At 47.7% G+C, this 21,389-nt stretch overlaps 2 protein-coding genes across 11 annotated transcripts; one reads left to right on the top strand and one right to left on the bottom strand.

The window, feature by feature from the left end:
- The first annotated feature begins 635 nt into the window (after nt 1-635).
- DERL3 (derlin 3) lies at nt 636-13,048 on the top strand. Of its 9 annotated transcripts, none has more exons than XM_055704687.1 (7): nt 636-797; nt 951-1,013; nt 1,639-1,712; nt 2,218-2,311; nt 3,611-3,806; nt 4,309-4,399; nt 12,773-13,046. In XM_055704687.1, the coding sequence occupies exons 1-7, from the start codon at nt 705-707 to the stop codon at nt 12,990-12,992; spliced, it is 831 nt and encodes a 276-aa protein (XP_055560662.1). In that variant the 5' UTR covers nt 636-704; the 3' UTR covers nt 12,993-13,046. The 9 variants fall into 9 exon arrangements, with proteins under 9 accessions (XP_055560662.1, XP_055560656.1, XP_055560670.1 ...); XM_055704681.1 differs by having other exon boundaries at nt 639-797; nt 948-1,013; nt 12,773-13,043; XM_055704695.1 differs by lacking the exon at nt 12,773-13,046 and adding an exon at nt 4,953-5,604 and having other exon boundaries at nt 639-797; nt 948-1,013.
- Nucleotides 8,186-21,302, bottom strand: SMARCB1 (SWI/SNF related, matrix associated, actin dependent regulator of chromatin, subfamily b, member 1). 2 transcript variants are annotated; one of them, XM_055704663.1, is made up of 10 exons: nt 21,065-21,302; nt 19,272-19,383; nt 18,581-18,610; nt 16,934-17,063; nt 16,196-16,333; nt 15,403-15,530; nt 14,661-14,827; nt 14,030-14,220; nt 9,518-9,649; nt 8,186-8,553 (listed from the first exon to the last, which is right to left on the bottom strand). In XM_055704663.1, the coding sequence occupies exons 1-10, from the start codon at nt 21,155-21,157 to the stop codon at nt 8,514-8,516; spliced, it is 1,161 nt and encodes a 386-aa protein (XP_055560638.1). In that variant the 5' UTR covers nt 21,158-21,302; the 3' UTR covers nt 8,186-8,513. The 2 variants fall into 2 exon arrangements, with proteins under 2 accessions (XP_055560638.1, XP_055560645.1); XM_055704670.1 differs by lacking the exon at nt 18,581-18,610 and having other exon boundaries at nt 21,065-21,289.
- Nucleotides 21,303-21,389: the final 87 nt, after the last annotated feature.

Below are 21,389 nucleotides of genomic sequence, written 5' to 3'. Positions count from 1 at the left end.
ATTGCCCAGGGCACTCCTGACCACTGCCGCCGCGCTCCTCCCAGTGGCCTGGCACGGCCCCGCACAGCCCGGGGAAGCTCCTGGCTCCAGCCACGAGCAAGCGGCGGCTTCAGCACGAGTTACCAAAAGCCTAAAGCCCTTTGCGCGGGGGTGAGGGCAAGGCCCTCTGGATCGTGAGGCCCCTGACGCGCGCTGAGCCACTCACGCCGGTGCCCCACCGGCTGGCTGGCCGGCCGGCCGTGAGGACTGGCTGCCGCAGGCCAGCGGGGGAGCCCCGCAGCGCGGGCACTGTATCGCCGCACCGCACTGCTAAGCCCGCGCCGGCCCACACGTTGCCCCCTTATTTCCCGGTGATTGGCCCTCTCCTGGGAGACATGTGACCTGCTGTTTCCCTTCCCCGCCTTCCCTCAACCACTCGTCACTGGGGCTGCTCTCTGCCATTGGCTACGGAGGCTTGCCCCGCCTCCAGGGGGCAGTACCGCAGGGGCGCTCCCCCTCCCGACCCGTCACCTGCTGCGGCGGGTCCGTTCCGGGTTGGCGGCGGGTGGAGGCCGAGGGCATGAGGCGCGCTCCGATTGGCCAGCTCGCGCCGCCTGTCGCGTCGGGATTGGCCGGAAGCAGGCCGCGGGGGCGTGGCGGAGGTGGCGACGCGTAGGGGGCTGTTAAAGGGCCCGCGGGGCGGCTGGGCGCTGTCGTTGTGCACCATGGCCTACCAGGGCTTCGCGCAGGAGTACCTGGGCATGCCGGCTGTGACGCGGGCCTACACCACCGCCTGCGTGCTCACCACCGCCGCCGTGGTGAGGGCGTGTGGGGTCCCTGCTGGGGGGAGGCTGTAGTGGGGGGGTCAGGGTCCCTGAGGGGGTTGTTGTGGTGGGGGAGCCAGGGGGTTGGCTGAGGGTGGTGGGTGCCTGACAGTGGGTGGCAGCTGCTCTGCCTGTCTCTCACAGCAGCTGGAGTTCATCACCCCCTTCCAGCTGTACTTCAACCCTGACCTCATCTTCAGGAAGTTCCAGGTGAGGCCTTGGCTGGGCTTTGGGGCCCCTCTTGACCTTTCAAAGCAAGGGGTGGGTTCAGCAGGCTGGGCCCTGGATATCATGCTCCTTAGGGTGGTCAGGGAGTGCTGTGTGATCCAGGGGGTGTCCTTACCAGTATTGCAACCTTCTCTGATTGGCAGGAGCTGGGTCACTGATGTGGTATCCCCTCCTGTCACAGACAACTGGATGCGGATAATTTCTTCCAGCCTTTCCCTGCCATACACCATCTTGGCATTTCCTTTTTTTTCCCCTTGCTCAAAACCTGCCTCTTCCTTTTCTGTGACACTGGCCAGCTGATGTCAGGCTGTGTGGGGAGGGCTTTATTCTAGAGAAGTGTGAACAGTGATTTATTTTGGCTGTGACTGCTGAATTGTGGCTGTCTGTCCCTTCCAAAAAAGTAGAAAAATCTTCTTTCCTCCACCTGAAAGGGCAATATACTTGGATGTGGCCAATGGAGGGAGGTCCCACATGAAGGTGGTGCAGCTGTCTGGTGTCCTGGGGTAGTTCTGAGTGGATGGGAGTACGACTGGGCACAGTGGATAGGGTGATGGGGAGAGACCTGTCTGTCCACCTCCTTTTCTCTCTCCTCTCTCTTCTCTTTCAGATATGGAGGCTGATCACCAACTTCCTCTTTTTTGGGCCCCTGGGATTCAGTTTCTTTTTCAACATGATATTTCTGTATCCTTTGGTCTCAGTGAAACTCTCTGCTCCCTTTTTGGCTTAGATGTGATTCCCCCATCCCTCTTTCTCCCTAGGCTGACTTGCATTGGTAGCAGTCTAGAGCTGTGGATTCTTCCCTTGGCTCTTTTGGTCTGAATTGAAGCCATTCCCCTGACAACTGTGGCCACCTCTTGCACCTCCATCTCTGCTTGCTGCAAGGCAGCCCCTGCCTAAAGGCTGAAGAAGCTGGCAGCGCTGCTGTGGCTCATGCTGGAGAGCAGTACCCGTTCCTGGGGTGAGCTCTGGCTGGAGCACAGTGGATGCCTCTTTCTTTTCCTGGGGTCAGTGGTATGAGGTGAAGTTTGCAGTGTTCTGCTCTGGGGCTTGGACATGTGGCTGACAGCTTCCTGTGATGAAATAGCTTGCAGCTGGCTTATTCCCTGTAAAGTCATGCTGTGGGGACACAGGGTGGCCAGCTGTTAATTTCCTATACTGCAACCCCTCCCTTCTCTCCTGCTCTCAGGTACAGGTACTGCCGCATGCTAGAAGAAGGCTCCTTCCGTGGAAGGACAGCTGACTTTGTCTTCATGTTCCTCTTTGGAGGGTTTCTCATGACAGTATCCTTTTGAGTTGGTTGAGGTTCTTTGGTGTGTTCTGAGATGGTGTGGATAGTGTGGGGCTTGTCGACTAGCTGTCTATATTCTGGCTGTATTGTGTGGTCTGTAGCAGTTACCTGCCTGCTGAGCAGGACAGCTGGCTTGTGAACCTTTGTGGTGCCATGGGGCAGAGGAGCCTTGTGCCCCAGGCCTGTCAGGCTCACACCCTGAGACTTGGGAGAGCTCTGCTGGGCATGTGGTGGAGGAGCAACTTCTGGCTGTATGGCACAGCTTGTGCTCCTCCTTTCACCCATCCTTGTCTCCTGGTCTGCTCCTTACCCAGTATGCTTAGAACAGAAACAAAATACAGGAATAGCTGCTTGTACTTGTGTTGGTGTCTGCAGAAGTACTGATGCAACTGGCAAGGGGATGGGCTGCCTGAGCCCAGGAGAGGACATGTGGCTGTATGCTTGGGAAGCTCAGTCTGAAAGGAAGCCCCTTGTTACGCTCTCTGAGAAACTGTCCAGCTGCAGCAGGGCAACCGTGTCTGAGCTCTGGTGGGTGGTGCGCACTGGAGCGCTGCTATGGCTGGCATGAGGCTGGCTCAGAAAACTGAGCTGCAGCTGACGGAAGAAGACAGAGCCATAAATACAAGGAGTGGGGTGCCCACATACTGTCTGCTGTCAGAGTGTCAGGCAGCACAAGCCCCTTGCAACCTGTCAGTGGCTGGAGGTACTGTCACACATCATAAGAAGTTCTTTTATTGTAGGAGAAAATAGTCTGATGGGGAGAAATATTTCCTCCCAAGCGCAAAACCTTTTCTCGATATTTTACTGCTGGCTTATGCAGATGGCTTGGAGCACTGCTCCCCCCACAGACCTCTGTGTGAAGGTGTGTGAACTCTCATGGCTATCAGACATCCTTGGGTGTTTGGCTAGTCAGTGTCTAGGTGCCTGTACTAGTCATGTGCTTGATCATAGTGACCCTTCTCTGAGGGTCACTTTTGGTGGCCACTTTGTAAAGGTGCTCCCCATATGACTGTATGAGGTTGTAGACAGCAGCTTAAGGAGTGAGCAATCTGTATGTGCCACTCCAGAGTATCTTGTTCTGGGGTGGCAGGGAGGGGGATGTGGTGTACTTGGTGAGGCAGGCAGTGTTGGTATCTCAGCCAGCCCAGGAAAGGTTTGGTGGCACAGGCAATGTCTTGCACACTGTGATCAGCTGCCTGTAGTTCTGGGCTTCCTAGTCACAAGGCACCCTGTGCTGCCTGGAGGTGGTGTACATGGTGGATATGTTTTTCCTTGACTCGGTAGTTCCTAGCTATTTGGACTCTTTGCCAGCCTTTTTTTTCTGGGCCAGGCTTTCACCATCATGCTAGTGTATGTGTGGAGTCGCAGGAACCCTTACATCCGCATGAACTTCTTTGGGCTTCTTAACTTCCAGGCCCCCTTCTTGCCCTGGGTCCTGATGGGATTCTCTCTGCTCCTGGGCAACTCCATCATCATCGACTTACTGGGTAAATCAAAATGGGTGGGTGCTGGGAACAAGGGTGCTCTGTGGCCACAGCATGCTCAATTCTCATAGATGCTACTGGGGCACTTCACCATTTCTTGTTTTCATCTTATTTAAGATGGTGGGTTTCCTAAAGTGAGCTGGCTGATATTTCTGGGTGGTTGGCCTTGTGCCTGAGCTCTTGCTTGTGACCTGTGTTTTGCTGTGCCTTCTCCAGAGGCAGCAGTTGGGTATAGTGAGGTCTGCCCAACACTTGTGCTGTGTCTGGTCTCCTGGGTACCTGGTGCTGCGTTCAGGCTGACAGGTACCCTGCCTGCTGGCACACTGATCACAGCAAACACCCTAATGCTCTGGCACTGTAGCACAGGTGGCTCTGGTGGGAGCTGGGGCATGGGTACACAAGTGAGGGACTCTTGGAGCTTCATCCTGCTAAAGCTCCCGGCAGCTCTGGTTCAGCTAGCTAAGGAGTCACAGCTGGGCCTGACCTTGGTGACATCTCTCTCCAGGGATTGCAGTGGGTCACATCTATTATTTCTTGGAGGACGTTTTCCCCAACCAGCCTGGAGGAAAGAAATTGTTATTAACCCCTGGCTTCCTGTAAGTAAAGCTGATTATTTCTGGGCTTTGCTGTATTGCTTCCCAACCTGGGTCACTTTCATAGCACACTAGTCTGTGACACTGTGGTGTGGCCACAGGATGCAATTGCATGCTGGTAGCACCTCAGCTTGACAGTTCATGCCTCTTCTGCAGAAAGTACTGGCACTCTGCACATTATATATGTATGTACACAGGTGCTGTAAAGCAATTGCTGGTACTTAAAGCTTTGCTAGTGGAATTGGAGTGTTCTTAACTGCTTGTGAAAATGCTAGATGCAGGTAGGATTTTTTTCTGATGTATTTCTGTAGTTTTAAGAAAGGCTTCATGCCAAGGATCAAAGCTGACCTAGCGGTCAAGGAACCAGGTACTGTCCTGGTTACAGGTTAAGCTGAACAAAAGAACAGTTAGTGCTGGTGCAACAGGCAGGTGGCTGTGGCATACAGCCAAGCCCTGTGAAGGGTGAGGATGTTCCTAGGAGGGCTGGGGGTTTTGTCCTCAGGTCGCTTTCCTAACTTGCCTGCCTGCTTGGTGGGATGGGCATGTCCCTTGCCAGGAAGATGGTATTTGACACACCCGAAGAGGATCCCAACTATAACCCTCTCCCTGAGGATCGTGCAGGAAACCAGCCTAGAGACCAAGACCAGAACCAGCAGCAGCATCCACAGTAACACAGGGGACTTCTCCATGTGGCCAGATTCCTTTCTTCCGGCTGGACTTATGCTGTGGCCCAGAGATCCTACTGGAATAACACCAGTTGCCATTCTAATGTGTAATGTTTAACTGTTTGTATGGGTAACCCATCTTCCCCTTCAACCAAGTGGTTCCACAGAGCTTTGCACATAAGAACTGATGAATGCTTACGGAGGTATCCTAGGGACAGGGACTGGAAGTTGTGATGGCTCCTCAGTTACCCAAGTGGGGAGTAAGTTATCAAGTGGGGTGTTCAACCAGTTACTCTTTTTTTTCTTTTTTTTTTTTTTTTTTCCTGCTGTTAATGACTTGCTGTGTGCCAGGTCACTCTTGCCCTCTGTACAAAGACTAATGCTCCTGGCTCTCACTGTTGTGAGGCTTCTTTGTGGGCTTTCAATGAAGTAGTACTCCCAGCTACCATGGTAGAATGTAGCTCAGCCTCTTCCTTTCCTCTAAGTCCCCCACCCCTTTTTTTGTTGTTTCCAAAGAGTCTTTACATTAAAGTCCTTTATTTTTCAGTTGAGTGTCTGTTTCTGCCAGGGACAGAGGACACCAGTACTCATCAGAACTTTGTTCAAAACTGACAGGCTGATTGCTTGATCTTTTTTTGGTGGGCAGAGTTAAGTTCAGGCTAGCTGCAAGATGTCCTCCCCCTCTTCTGTCAGCAGGACTGCAGAGCATGAGAAGGGGAGGGGTGTCTACTTGGAGAAAGGGATGCCTGGGAAAGGACAGGGGACGGAGCTGGACACTTGATCCAGGCAGTGACTGGAAGCAGCACCTGACACTAGTAATAAAGGCTGTCTGCACGTGCAGTGTAATACCACTTGTTGAATTTTTTAGCTCTGAAACTTCAACTTAGGGGAAAACAAAACAAGTTAGTCCCTAACAAGAACAGCTGTCCTAAATGGATTTGATCATTCTTACTAATGCAGCACACGTGTGCTTCTACCAGACCTTATAGCCTTTGGAGTAGATCTGTAAACACTGTCTTAGGATAGCTCATTTGGTAATGCTGCTGTCTGCTCTGCTAGACAAGCTTGCAAACTATTAAGAGCAATGTGAGTAACCAGCAACCAATTAAGAATGATACAGAAGCCTTGTAGCAAAGGAAGATTGAAACACAGTCCCCTCATCCCTGCTGGGGGCTTCCCGTGAAAACACCTTTCTTCTTAAGAAAAAATCAGATTTTGTTTGAACATGCTATTTTGCTGCACTTATGTTTCCCTCTAGTAAGAGGCTGAAAGACCTGTACAAGTGATAATCTTGTTCTGGAAGAAACAGTGGTACTAAGGGCTAAGCAGCCTCAGATTCAAAAGGTACTTGCTGTGTGCTTTGCTCATGACCTGAAAGTACAGAGCTGGTGTTTCAGTCCCTGGGAGGTTTGTCTTTAAAGTCTGCAGACATTCTGTTTTAAACTGCTTCAGAGATGGGACTCTGAAATGCAAAAGCTGGGCTACATTTTTAGCTGGGGTACTAGATTAACCTAAGGAGCTGTGATTATAGAACAAGAAAGATGCTTCCAGCTGTTCCCTAGTAGTCCTAATACATGGAGAAAGCTGGCTGTAGTTCTCATCTTTCTGGGACTTGGCCCCCTGGACTGTCCTGTCTTGCTCCTGGTTGCTTGGAGGGGTTAATTCCTACAGCCTCTCTAGGACTTGAGAAGCAAGGGGAGGTACTTGTAAACCCGCTACAGAAACTGCAGTCCTTGTGTATCCCTATCTTCTTGTGAACTTTAGGAGTATTGGGTAACCACAAGCTTCACAGCAACTCAAAAATTGCACTACAGGCGCCAGTTTAAGGCTACAGCAATTTCATACCTGTTTTCGTCCAGTTCCCTGAAGAGGCTGCTTGCAGAAGTACCTGACCATAATAGAGAGGCTCAAGTGTTCTCAGGAAAAGTTGGGAGTTTTTATGTCCGTGAGGCAAAATAAGTGTTCTACGTGGGAGGCTAAGATGCAGCAGGAGTCCCAGGTTTTGCCTTACTTGCTGAAATAACCTTTTAGCCTCTCTAATAAGGAATAAATGGATAGAGTACCACTCTGGCACAGGCACCTAGGATAAGACTGCAATAATATTATTTCTAAATTGCAAGTTTTTGGTTTCTGCAAACTAACATCTGGAAAAAGTTCCCTCCCACCCAGGAACCAGAAGTGGCTCTGCTATTACTCAAGTCTAAACATGATAAACTAAGGTTGGAAAGTGATTTTTTTGACTGTGCTAGCAGTGTGGGTGGATCAGCAAGGATCATAAAACCTACTGGCTTTATCATAAAGCTCTGAACATAACTGTCAGGCTGCCATCAAAATCTGCCCTGCTTGCAATACTCATCAGTTCTGGCAGTGAATAGTAGGAACTCCATCAAAGAGATGGCGTACCTCAACAGCAAGGTAGACTTTTTAATTAGCTTTTTTTTAAGCAAGTTTGAATTTTTTTTAATCTCACTTCAATGGATTTTCTGTTTTTAAACTCCCCAGGGAAAGATAGGTTGTTTCTAGGGTTGCAAAATATTGACATTGCAGTGCTAATGCACTTTGCTTTGGATGCTCTGTGCACTGTAACTGGAAGCTATGTGTGCTGTCAATGACTGCAGCAAAGCCACTCACTAAAAGGAAGCTGCAGTTTCAGCGATTGCAGACTTCAACTTCTGTACCAGTTCAGAAATTTTTGTTTTCCAGGTGCAGCCTCCACTGAAAAAAGGGTTTACCATGCACTAGGTTGACATCTGACAACAATGAATGTTAAGTTTGTGACTTTAGTTAAACTGTTCTACCCTACCCTTGTCAAGTAAGCCAGCTGAACACCTCACCGAGTTCATTAGACTGTACTAAGTGTGGTAACAGTCCAGTCTTTTAGAGTTGTTTGCTTCAAGTTTTCAGTCTTATTCTCACCTTCCCCTGCAGCAAAAGGTTTTGGGCTGTTATAGCTGTTGAAGTAAAGCACTCATTTTCCATCATGCTTCAGGAAAACTGAATCCACATGATTGTTCAGCATTATACCCCAAAGCATTAATATTAGGTCCCAGGACGGCTGTTACCAGAATAGCACGAAAAGCAGCAAGATTCACTATTCATTCAAACATACTGAATTCAGCCTAAGTAGTATGCATTCCTTTTATTTAAAAAGTTGTCCTAATAGTGCATGTTGCACCTATACAAAAGAATCTTTACACTGTCCACACACAGGTATATAAGGGCTCCAGCAGCTGCCACAGGTCTTAGCTAGATCATGTGCTAATGCAGCATTCTTGGTACGTGGCATTTAGGTGGAGGGGGTGGGGGCAGAAGTCAGCAGTACTGGAAACTCTTGGCAAGTGGAATGTGTGTCCCCTTCAGGGACAGAAAGACCCCTGCCAATCCTAGATCCATTTGGGGAGAGGAGTAGGGATAAAGTCTGTAGGAAGAGCACCAGTGTCACAACAGGAAGATTACCAGGCTGGAGCAGTATTGGCCAAACGTCTCATGCGCCTAGGAGAGAGAGAAAGAGGTACAGTAAGTGCTGTGTTAGTCATGTGAAGTCTTACTAAAACCAACACTTTTGGGGAGGCTACCACAGCTTTGTGAATGCTGCAGACAGGTTTATTGCCTAGACAGACTTCCTTGGCCACCTGAGAGTGCCCCTGTTGATAAGGCTGTGACAATATTTTCAGTAACAGCTTTTAGGGCACTTTTTGCTCATCAACTTGGATTGAACTGCTACTGATTGATCGCTACTGAAAACAATTCAGCCAGCCATAGCTGGGAAGCAAAATAATTACAAAACTGTTAATCAGCAGTACAAAAACAAAATCCTGGGAAAGAGCTAAGCCAGCATATTTACTGTTCCCACAACGTATCTTTTGGAGAGATTCTAGCAGTTAATTTTTATCTGCCAGGAGCAATTTCACCAAGTAGGAGCAAGTGCTCTTGACTGCTTGTCAAACATCACTTAGCAGGTCTCTGGTGGGCAGAGCTCCTCCTGGAATCACAACAGTGCTCCCATGCTGGCAAACAGGTTGCATCAGTCAGGCTGGAGCTGGGAGCTTGCCCATTCCTACATCAAACAGCATTTTGCCCTACATAAGAGGAAGCCTTGTGGCAGGATTCTAGGTAGCATGACAGTGCATGAAACTCCAGTATTTTTGACGAATGCCTTCCTATAGAAACAAACACCCTTGCCCAAGCAGAGGCCCAGGGAAAGGAAGAAATTAAAAAAATAACCAACAGGAAACTGCTTCAAGCAGGAGATGGTTCAAGTAGAGATTTAAGTATTTGTGGAGCAAGGTTATAACAGTTTAATATCCTGAAGCTAAAGGGCTATGAGTTTCTGTTGCAGTGTGCAAGTCTTAAATCCCACCAGCTGGCTCTCAGTAGAGCAAGACAAACATCAACGCTTTTAACTTCTCTCTTAGATACAGGCCAGAAGCAGAACTGTCTGAATGAGTGGCAGCACCTTGTATTTCTGTCCTGGTCTCTGATCTTCTTCTCCATCTCGGCATCTGTGAGGGTTTCCAGAAGAGGGCACCACTGGTCAGCATCCCCGGTGTTGCGGATAGCAATTTCCACAGTCGGCAAAGGGTTCTCGCTGCATGGCAGGGTAGAAGGCAAAGCAACATCCATCAGTGGTCCCAGAGCACTTCTCTGGGTTACCAGTCCAGATACAAGACACAAGGACAACAGAGCATCATTTACCATGTCTCAGGCTCAAGCATTCATTCTTAGCCCTGCTTAGTACAGCCTAGTTCCCAGAAGCATGCCAGGGGCTTATGGTTACAATCTTGTGGAGCCTGAAGTTCCTGGGAGACCAACTACTACCATCTCCTTTCACCACCAGAGAGGGGTTTGTCAAAGCAGCTGTGGCTGACGCAGTTCTCTCCCACAAAGGCCGTTACGTAACTGGCTGACAGCATTCAAACCCAGTAAGCACAGGCCAAGTTCATACCCGTTTATTAGTGCTGGGAGCTCTTCTCCCACAGCAGCAGCTGAGCAGGGCCTGCTAACAGCACTCTTTGTCTAGCTTTGTCATTCTGCAACTCTGACTTCCTAGTTGTAGTTTGCCTAGCACACCTCTGACAGCTCTTCCTTGGCAAAAGTCTGGCTTTCTGGGAGCCTGATAGTGGAAAAAGCGTAATTCTCCCAATTGCCATGGAAAGGGTAGTCTTTTAGGACCTGCTGTTGCAACCAGAAGCTGCAGCTACTCTCTGCACAAGCAATGAAACACCAGGCTCTGTCCCAGATCACAGGATTTGTTCCTCAGAGATCCCTCTGCCCTGACCAGCTGTATTAACACATGCACAGAAATATTTACTGCTTCACTAGCCACTATTCAGTAAAAGTCAACAGGAACTGACCAGGAGTTGCTTCCCAAATATTGACAGTGGAGCCAGAAGCCCAGCATAAATACAGAGGAGCCTCGGAATGTAAATATTTGCTTTGAATTCTAGGAAGGGGCTCAGCCTGAGCTGCACGACCTGTGTGTGTCAGAGAAACCCCTCAGCAGGTGTGCGCACACATCCAGCCCCCTCCCCAGGGACATGCCTCTGTGCACAGGATTTCAGCACTCATGGGCAGCCCTCTCATTCCCCCAGGAAGGAACTCAAATGCTAAATTGCCATAGAAACAGCAAATGTCTGCATCAGAGCTATTAATCTAGAATAACAATTCTTCAAAGTAATGCTACAATGAAAAATTAATCCACAGCCTTTGTTATCTGATCCTAGGAGAAAGCTTTAGTCAATCTACCTCCAGTACTGCTGACATCCACGAAGCAACACTCAAAACCAGGAATTTCATCTTAGCCCTGGACTGTTACACATTCCAGGCCAAATGCTAGATCTTAACTGCCTTTTTTGACTTGATAGCATAGTCTCTACCTCATTTACTATGCTTAACACTGATCACTCACTAGAATTAAATGGAGGTTGGAAAGCTGGCCTCATGCACATAACTTAATTGCAAGCCAACTCAGATACTATGTTTCTTTAGAAACGAATCAAGAGAGAAACTGAAAAAAATCCTCCCTTCTTTCCCAACCTCCAAAGACAGCTCCTCCTCCCCTGTTATTTTCTGGTGAAGAGGACAGTGCTGCTGGCAGAATGATTGAAATCTGTAGGATTTCCAGTAGAGCAAGACACTCCCTCAGCCAGGGTCCAGGCCACTGGCAGCAGTGTCACTAGCATGCCAACAGGGCAGGGAAACATCTTCTTTTGGAAAAGGTGACTCCTCTGGCATGTAGCTTTGGTGTGTGAGAGAACCTCATTTGGGTCTCAAAGGCAAAACTCTGGCTATAAAGTGCTGTGTGCTGCCCCTAGAAATACTCAGTACTGAGGTGGGAATCATCACAGCACACCATCCCCCTGAAAATCCCATAAGCATCAGTCACCTGTCTGCTTCCAGTCTTGCCCTGTCCATTGGGCTTTCAGGCTCTCCTTGTTTTGCACAGAGTGGGCCAGCTGAAGAACTGCCCTGGCTTTCATCAGCTAAAAGACAGTTTCACCTCTCCCTCTGATGATTAAGAGGCACATGATTTCTCATCCCCCTCAGTCCCTTGAGATATTAAGGTTCTTTTGATGTGTCTAAAGCAGACCCTTTCCTTACATCACTGGAATGACTTTGGAGCAACCACTGCTCCTGTGGTTTGGGAATTCAGGAACTAACCAGCCACAGAATCCAAATATCATTAATCACTCTAAGGTTTCAAAATTACCGCTTTGCTGGAAGAAAAAAGGGAAGAGGAGGACTTGTTTGTACTATGACACAAAACAAGATTTAAATTAGGTGTGTTTTCCTCCCTGAACAGCTCATGTCTACACACTTTGTTCTGTTTGGGTTCCTTTGCTAGTTTTTTATTCTCCCCCTTGCAATATTACCACAGTCTAAAGAAGGTCTGAAATCCACCTGTTTGAACTACCCCTAAAAGGAAGCACTTTTTAATAACCACAGCCAGATATATGTTTTCAGAGAGAATAGCACGAAGTCGGCATTAATATGATATATGAGAGAGCCTGGGCAGCGCTAACTAAAATTTTACTTGCTTTAAGTTACAGATACTGATAGTAAGCAAGGACAGAAATTACCTCCCCCTCGCAGCAGTTAATGCGTACACAGATTAATTTCTTAACTCTGGTGTCTGCAACACATGGAGAAGCTTAAGAAGGAGGGAGAACATTTACTGTCCACTAAATGTGGACAATGCCTGCCTCTAATGCAGCAGGTGACAAGAGTTAGGAACAAATGCCCTGTGGGTTGGGAGGCAGTATGCTAAAAAATTGTCAAATTAAATTAACTGGGAAGGTAAATAAAATAGTGAATAGAAAAAAAGAGGGCTTCCTGGCCAGCATGGTGTGAACAGGGCCACCTCTATACTTCAGAAAGGATACGAAGAATAAAGCTCAAACTGCTGGGAATGCTCAGGCAACAAGGAATCCTACTATACCTTACGGAAATGAACTTGCTCCCAGCCATAGCTAGCTTAAACTATAGACTAAAGTCAACTTCACACTGACTCTGAGGACTGCTCTACCAGCAGGGACACTTTCACTTTCTGCTACTGCAGGCTATAACACAGTGCTAGCTCACTTCTGTCATAGTTATAATACATTCTGCAGCAGGGAAGAAGAGGCAGTACTACAGGTACCACATTCCCATGTACTACCCTCCAAGTTCCCATCATTTCTCAGGAACACATGCCACTGTTCTGTTGTTACAGTTGGATGTGGTCCCATGCTGGATCGGCAAGTATCAGTCAGCCGTCATGGATGGAAAGGCAGAAGTCACCTCCCCACCTCTGCGAGAAGAAACAAGGGGCATCATCAGGATGGACACACAATCTAACAGTTTCAGCAGAAGAGTTTAATTCCTATATTGTAAAGGGTCCCTTTCCATTTTCTAGTATTAACAACGCTGGAGATCATTTTAGAACCAAGTAGTTGCTGTGGAAGATTTTCAGGATAAAAATAATCTCCAGAGGAAGTGGAGTGAGACTAGTGGAAGAGCAACTACTGCAAAGCAGATCAGTGCCTGTTTTCCACAGAAGGCTGGCCATACAGAAAACCTTCAGACTGAGGAGGAGGAAGGAGCAGAGCTCACAGCAGCAGCCAGCTGCCCCACAGCCTCCAGCTCCTCCTTACATCCACACTAGCTACTCACTGCCCTCTCCCTGAGGCAGAACAGGATTGGTCATCTTTCCCTTTGCTGACTAGGCAAGTAATCCTGCTTCCTTGAACTGACCTCTACAAAACTGTTGTCAACAGTACTGTTTCCTCACCTCTGCAAATACATCATTTGTTGAACTCTCAAACTTCCTCAACTGCCACCATGACCCCAAGGTCAAGAAACCTCACAACGCATATATTAAGGCATACTTACAGCCTGCAGACTCAGCAATATGCTGAGGATAACATCAGTACAGTAACTCACCACAGAACACTACACAGCACAACTGGAAACGATTATCATCGGGAGGCAAGTTCCAAAGCTGACTAATCAAACCTGACACTGCTGCATACCAGCTGTGAGAAGGGCCTAGGATCAAGCCAACTTCAACATCAGCCAGAGTAAGAGAGCTACAGTTTCAATCAGTCTTGGTTCAACACACTGAAGGTTCAGAGGGTGGATGGCTCAAGTCAGGCAAAGCCAACAAAACAATGTATCCAGGGCTCGTTATTATCATACATCAGAAGAGGGAAACACAAGGTATTCAGTCACTGTTAATTACAACAGCCTTTCATTCCACAGCTGACATTTCATCAATATTTGGTCCTTAAATGTAATTACACCCAACAGGAAATGATACCTGAGCATGAGCACAAAAAAATCTTAAGGACAGAACAGGTGCAAGCCAGAAGGACTGACTTAAAATGAAACTTTCTGCATCAGGTCAGCTGTTCTAAAATTCATTGATGCGAACACCCATGAAGTACAAACACACACCCACAGCCATACCAGGAAGACGACAGTTCTGTACCTGAAGGCGTATGTCTTCTGATGCCAACTCAGCTGTCCCCGGATGCTGTAGGCAATAGTAGTGACAAACTCCCCACCCAGGCCAAGCTCTGAGCACAGCTTCAAGGCAAACTTCTCAGGTGAATTCTCCTTCTCTGACATGTCCCACTCAAACTGGTCTACAAGGGAGATGTTCCCTACGTGGATATTTAGCTGGAGACAAGGGAAGAAACAGGTCATTTGTTTCCATTCTCACAATAGTTTGTCAAAGGTAATTTAACTGAGGAGGCAGAGGCTGGAGGAGCAGAGCAGTAACTCCTAGTTCATCGCATCCACAAAGCTCCTTAACTGAATTCTTAATTCCAGTAGCATGAAGACAACTCAGATTTGCTCACCAAGGTTCAGTTCCTCCAAAAGAACACAGCAATGCTTTAACTGAACTATTTTATCATCTCAGGGGCTGGCACATAATTGTTTAATAACCGGCCACCTTGGTTCTGTTCTCAATACAAAGGACAAAATGCAGTCTGGACACAGGACTGGAATTAAGAGCTCCTTTGCTCCGAGGGAAGCCTCTGTTCTCTTACGCCCCCGTAACATAATCAGAGAAACCCAAATGGTTCAGCTCTCATTCTGTTGCATTCCTGTATTACCTTAATAATAACTCGTTGGTCTGACTGATCTTCGAGAATACTGTCAGTTGGGTACGACTCAATCTGTTGTCGGATGGCAGAGGCAATAGCAGGGACAAAGGTCAGAGGATTCAAATCCAGGTCATCACAAAGAATCTCAGAGAACATTTCTGGGGTCATTAGCTTTTCTGATACAGAACAAGAATGAATAGACACTGTTAACTTTCTCAGAAATCAATGCCTGCCATTCCAGAACACACAAAATTAATCTCATAGTGTGACAAAGGGGATCCCAAACACATCACGATTTGCTTATAAAAGGGTAAAAGGGTGTTTTGTATCAGGTTTGTAAGGATGTGTGTACTGACACAGGGACTTAGGGGCTTCTTGATTTGCTCCATGGAGACAATGTAGCTATGGTCTAATATAATCCACATACATAAAGAAGCCACACATATTAACTGTTTTGTATTCAGGGTACTTCAGCTAACAGAATACTAACAGACTAAGCTGACAAACTGGGTCAGGAGGACATGCCTATTAAAACTCATCAGCACATGTGTCCAGGAATGACTGCAGCCCATGGAAGTGGCAGAGCATTCGCTAAGAGACACGAGAGCTGAACACAGTCCAAAGTAGGACAGCTTTAAAGCTCTGCGTATATGGAGCAAGGACATGGACATTCATGCTTGTTCCCTCTTCATATTTGGTGACGGATACAACCATAGCTCTTCAGCCTCAGGAAACTCTCCTTCCTACATACCATTCATGTTCCACGTAAACGCATCTCTGAGTTTCTGCCCATCAATTTCCATATCAAGCCTGATTGGAACCAGAACCTCCGGCTGGGATGCATTCTCATGGATCACTGCTGGGTCATGGTCATCAAAGCTAATACGAAGAGCAACAACACAGTATATGCAACTAGCACATGCCACATCTGGCATCCACAGAGGGAAGGCAGTGATTGCTGGAAGCAATCCCCACACTCCAACTCCCCAATCAGTCTTTAGACAAGACTCCTCAACACAAGCTTCCAGGGCTATGGCAACCAATACCCATTTATCACCTTTTATTACATCTATCATAATACATTCCTGCAAATACAACAAGGAAGTTTCCCAGGATTATGTTTATCTTTGCTTCCTCAACTTTTGTAATGGAAAATAAAAGTCGTGAGCCACAGCAGCATTTTCCATTGAATACATCAGATCAAAGTTACTGGAATATGTCAGTGAGAGGCAGCCTGCCCTTCAGAGGCTCTGAAGGCTCCTCAAATGACAGCTGCTTAGCAAAGCAGCAGAAAGTGGAAAGATTTCATCAGGAAAAGAATTAACCGTTTTCCTGACAAAAGGAAAGCCTTCACTAAGCCATGGCTGGCTGCTGTAAGGAAGAACCTCAAGACATACAGTTTAACAAAGAACCTCCAAGTTAGCAACCTATAGGTCTTCTGTCAAGAGATGAATCACAACATTATAGCAACTCATGAGCACTACCCCAGCAGCATGTCATTTTAGTAACTGTTTCCACTTTTCAGAAGCAGGAAGCTGCCTTACCACAGAGGGAATGTCCTCTTCTTATCCCTGCCCATGCGATTTCTGTTAATCGTTGTTGAGCATGGCACTGCATCCAGGTGATGAGAACTGTTGGGCAGGGTTGGCACCCACTGGTTGTTTCTCTTTGCCTTCTGTTCTCTGAAGAAGGAAACTATGTTAAACTGCAGACCCTGAGCACCACTGCTGCTACTTAAGGAATGGTGTAATTTTAAACTTTAAAGTCCTATTATGAGTTCCTGCTATTTTATTCTGGAAGCCTCAACAATATTGCTCCACTGAGAACCCATGTTCCACACTAGCCTCTGGGAAGCCCATTCTCCAGCTCACAGTTTTTCATCAGATATTAATCCAGGTGCACCATTATAAATACTAGGTTTGTATTTGGGTTTTCTGTCTGTACTTTATAAAAAGGACTGCTGAGAAATGCAAGGTCTCCAGAAGGCAGTACGTGCAGAGTGTGTTCTGCAAAACATCTGTTACAGCTGGAACACAGTAACTGCAAAGAGAGCTTTGTCATCAAACACTTATTTTTTTCTTCCTGTTGTATGTGGGCAGTAACCCAACCCTTACACTTTGGAGATCTTCATTTGCCCAACACTGCAAATAATTGTTAGCACAGACTGGCAAGCACCCCGCTGCACAACAGCCTGGGCTTATGCAATTTCCTGCGACTCCTGCCCAAGCTGACATCTTCCAAACAGCTCCATTCTGATCTTGGCCCTCACCAATGCTGATTACCTGAGGTAGGTAGGAGGTTCTGTGCTGATAGACACTGCCTTATACTTCTCATCATTTCCATCCAAGATCTCTTCCACTTCAGAGGCCTTTAACAGCGTCACGCTAGTGGCTAATGTTGTATAGCCATGATCTATTACCAGGAAAGATGCCAATAATTAACAAGGAAAAGCACTCCATCACAGTGTAGCATTAACAGGCTGCATAGTGAAAAGCCCTCCCTGATGCTGCAGGAAGAACTAAAATAGGTTACCGGGTGGTATGAGTGTGTGCCCCAAGAGTGCTTTGGGCTTCATTTATCTTCTCATAGCCATTTAATTTTTGAGCAAGGTTTTGACATACAGCATTTTGTACATGAGATAAACAGAGATGACAAAACATTCCACTGCTATTTCTGAGTTGTCAGAGGCCTCCACTCTCTCTGATGTTCTACTACTGGGGTAGATTACTTGCGCTGAAGTGATCAGAAGCCCAGCCACAGTGCCAGGCACTAAAGAAATATAATTGAGGTTTGACACCCATCTAAACAGCAGGAATAAATGTGACTTTCTTGAGAGCAGGGGTGGAATGTCTTAGTTAACATATGGCAATCTCCACCAGAAAGCATAGAGAAGAAATACAATTCAATGTACAAAAGCAGTATGACACCTTGGAAAGGCTGCACAGTAACAGAGCCAAGATTTGCAAAAGGCACCGGTATCTCTTTACCTTGTATAGCTATCCTGTTCATACTCTATTAAAATAAACATCTTTCATTTCATCTAAGAGTCAAGACACAGGGAGGGTTAGAATTGCATAAGCTTCCCTCAGGTACTACCAATGGATGAAGCTCATTCTTCCAGGGTACAACTTATTTATAGACCCTGGCCATTTCTGTTATGAAATTTACTTAAGATGGAAAGGAACGCTACCAAAAAAATATTCAGAAAAAGGGTCCTTACACACTCATAATTATTAGTTAAATTTTAAATCTAACATGCTTTTACTTAAGGAGAGAAAGAGCAAAACTATTCTTTCCTACTCTGAGCTGCCCTTTGCAATCACATGGTTTAGCTCTGCATACCTACATCTGCCAAAATTATAGAATTGTTTAGGTTGGAAAAGACCTTTTAAGATCATTGAGTCCAAGTGTTAACCCAGCACTGCCAAGTCCACCACTAAACCATGTCCCTAAGCGCCACATCTACACGTCTTTTAAATAGCTCCAGGATGATGAGTCAAGCACTTCCCTGAGCAACCTGGTTCAGTGCTTGACAACCCTTTCAGTGAAGAAATTTTTCCTAATAGGATATAAAATCTCTTCCACTGCCTTCTGGGAGGAAAAGCCCAGAAAAGAACAGATCCTCAGTGGACTCAAAGGTTGGAAACAGAGAGGCAATGATCAACAGAAAAGCTGATAAGACTGGGGGGAAAGGGAGAAACATCAGAACAGCTCTTGCTGAATTACAGAGACCATCTGCTTTTGAGAGTCCTGTAAAGGTTCTGAGAAAGAAGAGTTCAGGCACGGGATCAGGATGCACAATTACAGCAATCACAAGGAGAGATCAGAGGAAGAGGACTAGACATTAATATATAGTGGAATAGCACCAAAGGTCACAGTGGAGATTCTTCCTCTAGCACAGCTAAGAATAGCATGCAGATAAGACTTACATCTTCTGGGACTGTGAGACCGCTGATTTTCTGTTGGGGGGGGAAAAAAAAAAAAAAAAAAAAAAAAAAAAGAGAAAAGAAAAGAAAGCAACAGGTCAGCAGGATACTTGGAGGAAGGAGACATTACGTCCAGAATGAACCATTTATTTTTATTATGCTTTAGTCTAAAGAGTGTACCACAAGTCATACTGCCAAGAAATTCAACTGCTTGTTATTAGACTTCCACCAAAAATGACACAGAGGCAGCTACATTCTCACTGTGGCAGTCACATCAGCAGTGACACACCACAACAAATTCTGGCAGTCATAAACATTCAGTCTCTGCAAGAAACAAAGTTAAGCAAAGATGCACATTTTCAATGGGGCATCCTTGCAACATTCCCACCCATTTGACAAGAGAGATGAAGATGCCCCTTTGTCTATAAACATCTCTTTGGAAATACAGTATTGATTTTGAAATGTGGCTTTTGCTTTGTGATGAATGCAGCCAACCCCAGATCAGCTGGTATTTGTTGCCAGGCTGAAGCAGAAGCTACCAGCACCACTACTGCAGAGCGCTCCATCACTGGGGCAATCTGAAGTGATTTGCACAGCCCTCAAGGTGTACAAGCTTCAAAATCACCCCAAGTTTTGAAGGCAAAATTTCAGATTTCAGACAAACATTACTGAAAATGTTTACTCATCTTCTCACCATGTGAAGAGGCTACTATCTTCTTCCTTTCTTCTACTGTGGCTAGTCGCCTCCAGAGCGAAGGATATCTCTTGTACAGGGAACCCCGAAACATACGCAAGTAATTTCCCACCTACAAGAAGAAAAGCGGAGATGTGGCCTGGTATTGCAGTACAGCCTGGTATTCCATTTAAGAGATTTTTAGCAGAAGCTGAAACAAATTCAGCTCTTTGTAATGGTAAGAGGGACCTCCTGAAAGGAATTTTTTGGGGTTTTTTTTGTGACAGACTGGCTGCTCTGGGTTTGGCATCATATAGCATTGTAATTTTTCCAGCAACAAGAAAACAAAATTTTTATCAGCACTTACATCACTAGTTGATACAAAAGAACTCCCATCCGTTGACAATAATCAGTTTAATAGGAAAAAACTCCATTCACTTTCACACATTTTTGGACCACTTAACCTTTCTTTACTTCAATTTCTGTTTCAGTACACAATGATCAATAGGAATTAAACCAAACCAGATTGGTCACTGTTGGAGAGCTGGGCTTTTTTACTTTGAACCTCTGTGCCCTCCAGACATTGCTTGAATACAGCAAATGCCTAAAGACTTGTATTTTCTTTTAAAACCTTTGAACATGTAAAAATATGACTGCTGCCAATAATTGCTCTTTTAAATTTACTCACCATCTGTAAAGCAGTTCTGTTCTTCCTGACACAAAGATCCACACCTGTGCCACAGCAGGACTTGCTGACCAACAGAACTACTTCTAGATTGTAAAATCAAATTTTTAGACTGCTGGTACACTGGCAGACTGCCACAAAATAAGGTCTTTTTTCCTTGCTTGACAAGACTCATTTTGATCTTAACACCTATTTTCAGGTAATTTTTAATCATATCCTCTGCTCTACAGTGCTCGTCGACAGAAATGAATGGTAGATAAAAAAAGCAACCCTTTTTCCCCTTCCACGCGTCTGGTATGGCCATCTCGCAGACTGCAGTTACAGTTCTTCTTTCAAACTTTACACTTCACATGAGACAGTGAGAAGTCTTTAGTCCCTGCTCACCCTACAGAGCTGGCAATTTAATTTATCCAATATTCCCTTTTCTGCATTGAGCTGGGGGCTACAATGTGGGGGTTTTTTCCTGTTTCCACTGCGATCGTTTCCCCGGTGCTGAAGCACCAATGTTTCTTGCTTCAGTACTGCTCCTCTTCGGGGGGCAGCGACTCCTCTTCCGGGGGGCAGTGCAGCCCCTCAGCACGAGTAACTAAAGGGCCCGCACAGGCACGGGGTGCAGAAGCGCTGCCCGCCGGGGCTGCTGGCACGGCTGGGCTGCACCGGGCCGGCGGAGCTGCGCTGGCCGGTGCCGGTGGTGCTGCGCAGCACAAAGGCCCAGGCGTGGGCTTAAGTACCTGTCCGCGCGTGAAACAACCCCGGCCTCGGACAGCGCAGCCGCGGTGCCACAACCCGCATGCAGTGTCCGGGCGCGGGGCCGGGCTCTGGCGTGTCTCCGCCAGCCACCCAGACCGGCAGCGCTGGGCCCGGCACGGCCGGGCCCCGGGCAGCGCCCACCGCCGGCCCCCACGCGGAGCCCGGGCCCCGCCGCCCCGCAGCGCCCCGCCGGCGGGGGGCAGAGGGAGCCCGCAGGGGCTGGAAGGCCGCTTCCTCCCCACGGCCGGGACCCCGGTGCCCCCCTGCGGGGCTGCCCTCAGCTCGCGCCCCGCCGAGAGCTCGCCTCCGCCCGGCCCGGCGCCCCGCAGCCGCCCCCGGGCCCGCTTCCCGCCCGGGCCGTTGTGCGAGGGGGCCGCACCTCAGAGCCGATCATGTAGAACTCGCCGTCCTCCTCCAGCTGGAACTTGACGGGCTTCTGCCCGAAGGTCTTGCTCAGCGCCATCATCATCATCGTGGCGGCTGGAGAGGGGCGGCGGCAGCGCCCGGCGTCCAGAGGGAGGGCCTGGGGCGCCGGTGGCGGCGGCGACGAGGGCAGCAACGACGGGCGGCGCCGCGGCCTACTCCAGCCGCCGTTCCGCGCATGCGCGGCACACCCCGCCCTGCTGGCTGCGGGAGGGCTCCGCTAGCGGGAACGCGGCGGGAGGCGGCCCGGACGGGCGGTGCTTAGAAAAGAGGCGGTTTAT

The sequence above is a fragment of the Falco cherrug genome, chromosome 1 (assembly GCF_023634085.1).
Source record: "Falco cherrug isolate bFalChe1 chromosome 1, bFalChe1.pri, whole genome shotgun sequence".
In the NCBI taxonomy this organism is placed as follows: Eukaryota; Metazoa; Chordata; class Aves; order Falconiformes; family Falconidae; genus Falco; species Falco cherrug.
The sequence above is the reverse complement of the archived record's forward strand: the minus strand, read 5'-3'. Positions and strand labels throughout refer to the sequence as shown.

Bases quoted from the DNA above. Each gene is read 5' to 3' on its own strand.
- DERL3 (XM_055704681.1), top strand. From the start codon at position 705: ATGGCCTACCAGGGCTTCGCGCAGGAGTACCTGGGCATGCCGGCTGTG. The intron at 1,713-2,217 runs GTATCCTTTGGT...TCCTGCTCTCAG, and splicing joins TTTTTCAACATGATATTTCT to GTACAGGTACTGCCGCATGC. The intron at 4,400-12,772 runs GTAAGTAAAGCT...CTGTTGTTACAG, and splicing joins TTATTAACCCCTGGCTTCCT to TTGGATGTGGTCCCATGCTG.
- SMARCB1 (XM_055704663.1), bottom strand. From the start codon at position 21,157: ATGATGATGATGGCGCTGAGCAAGACCTTCGGGCAGAAGCCCGTCAAG. The intron at 15,531-16,195 runs GTAAGGCAGCTT...TCTTCGTATTAG, and splicing joins AAGAGGACATTCCCTCTGTG to CTTTGATGACCATGACCCAG. The intron at 14,828-15,402 runs GTATGTAGGAAG...GTTCTGTATCAG, and splicing joins GTTTACGTGGAACATGAATG to AAAAGCTAATGACCCCAGAA.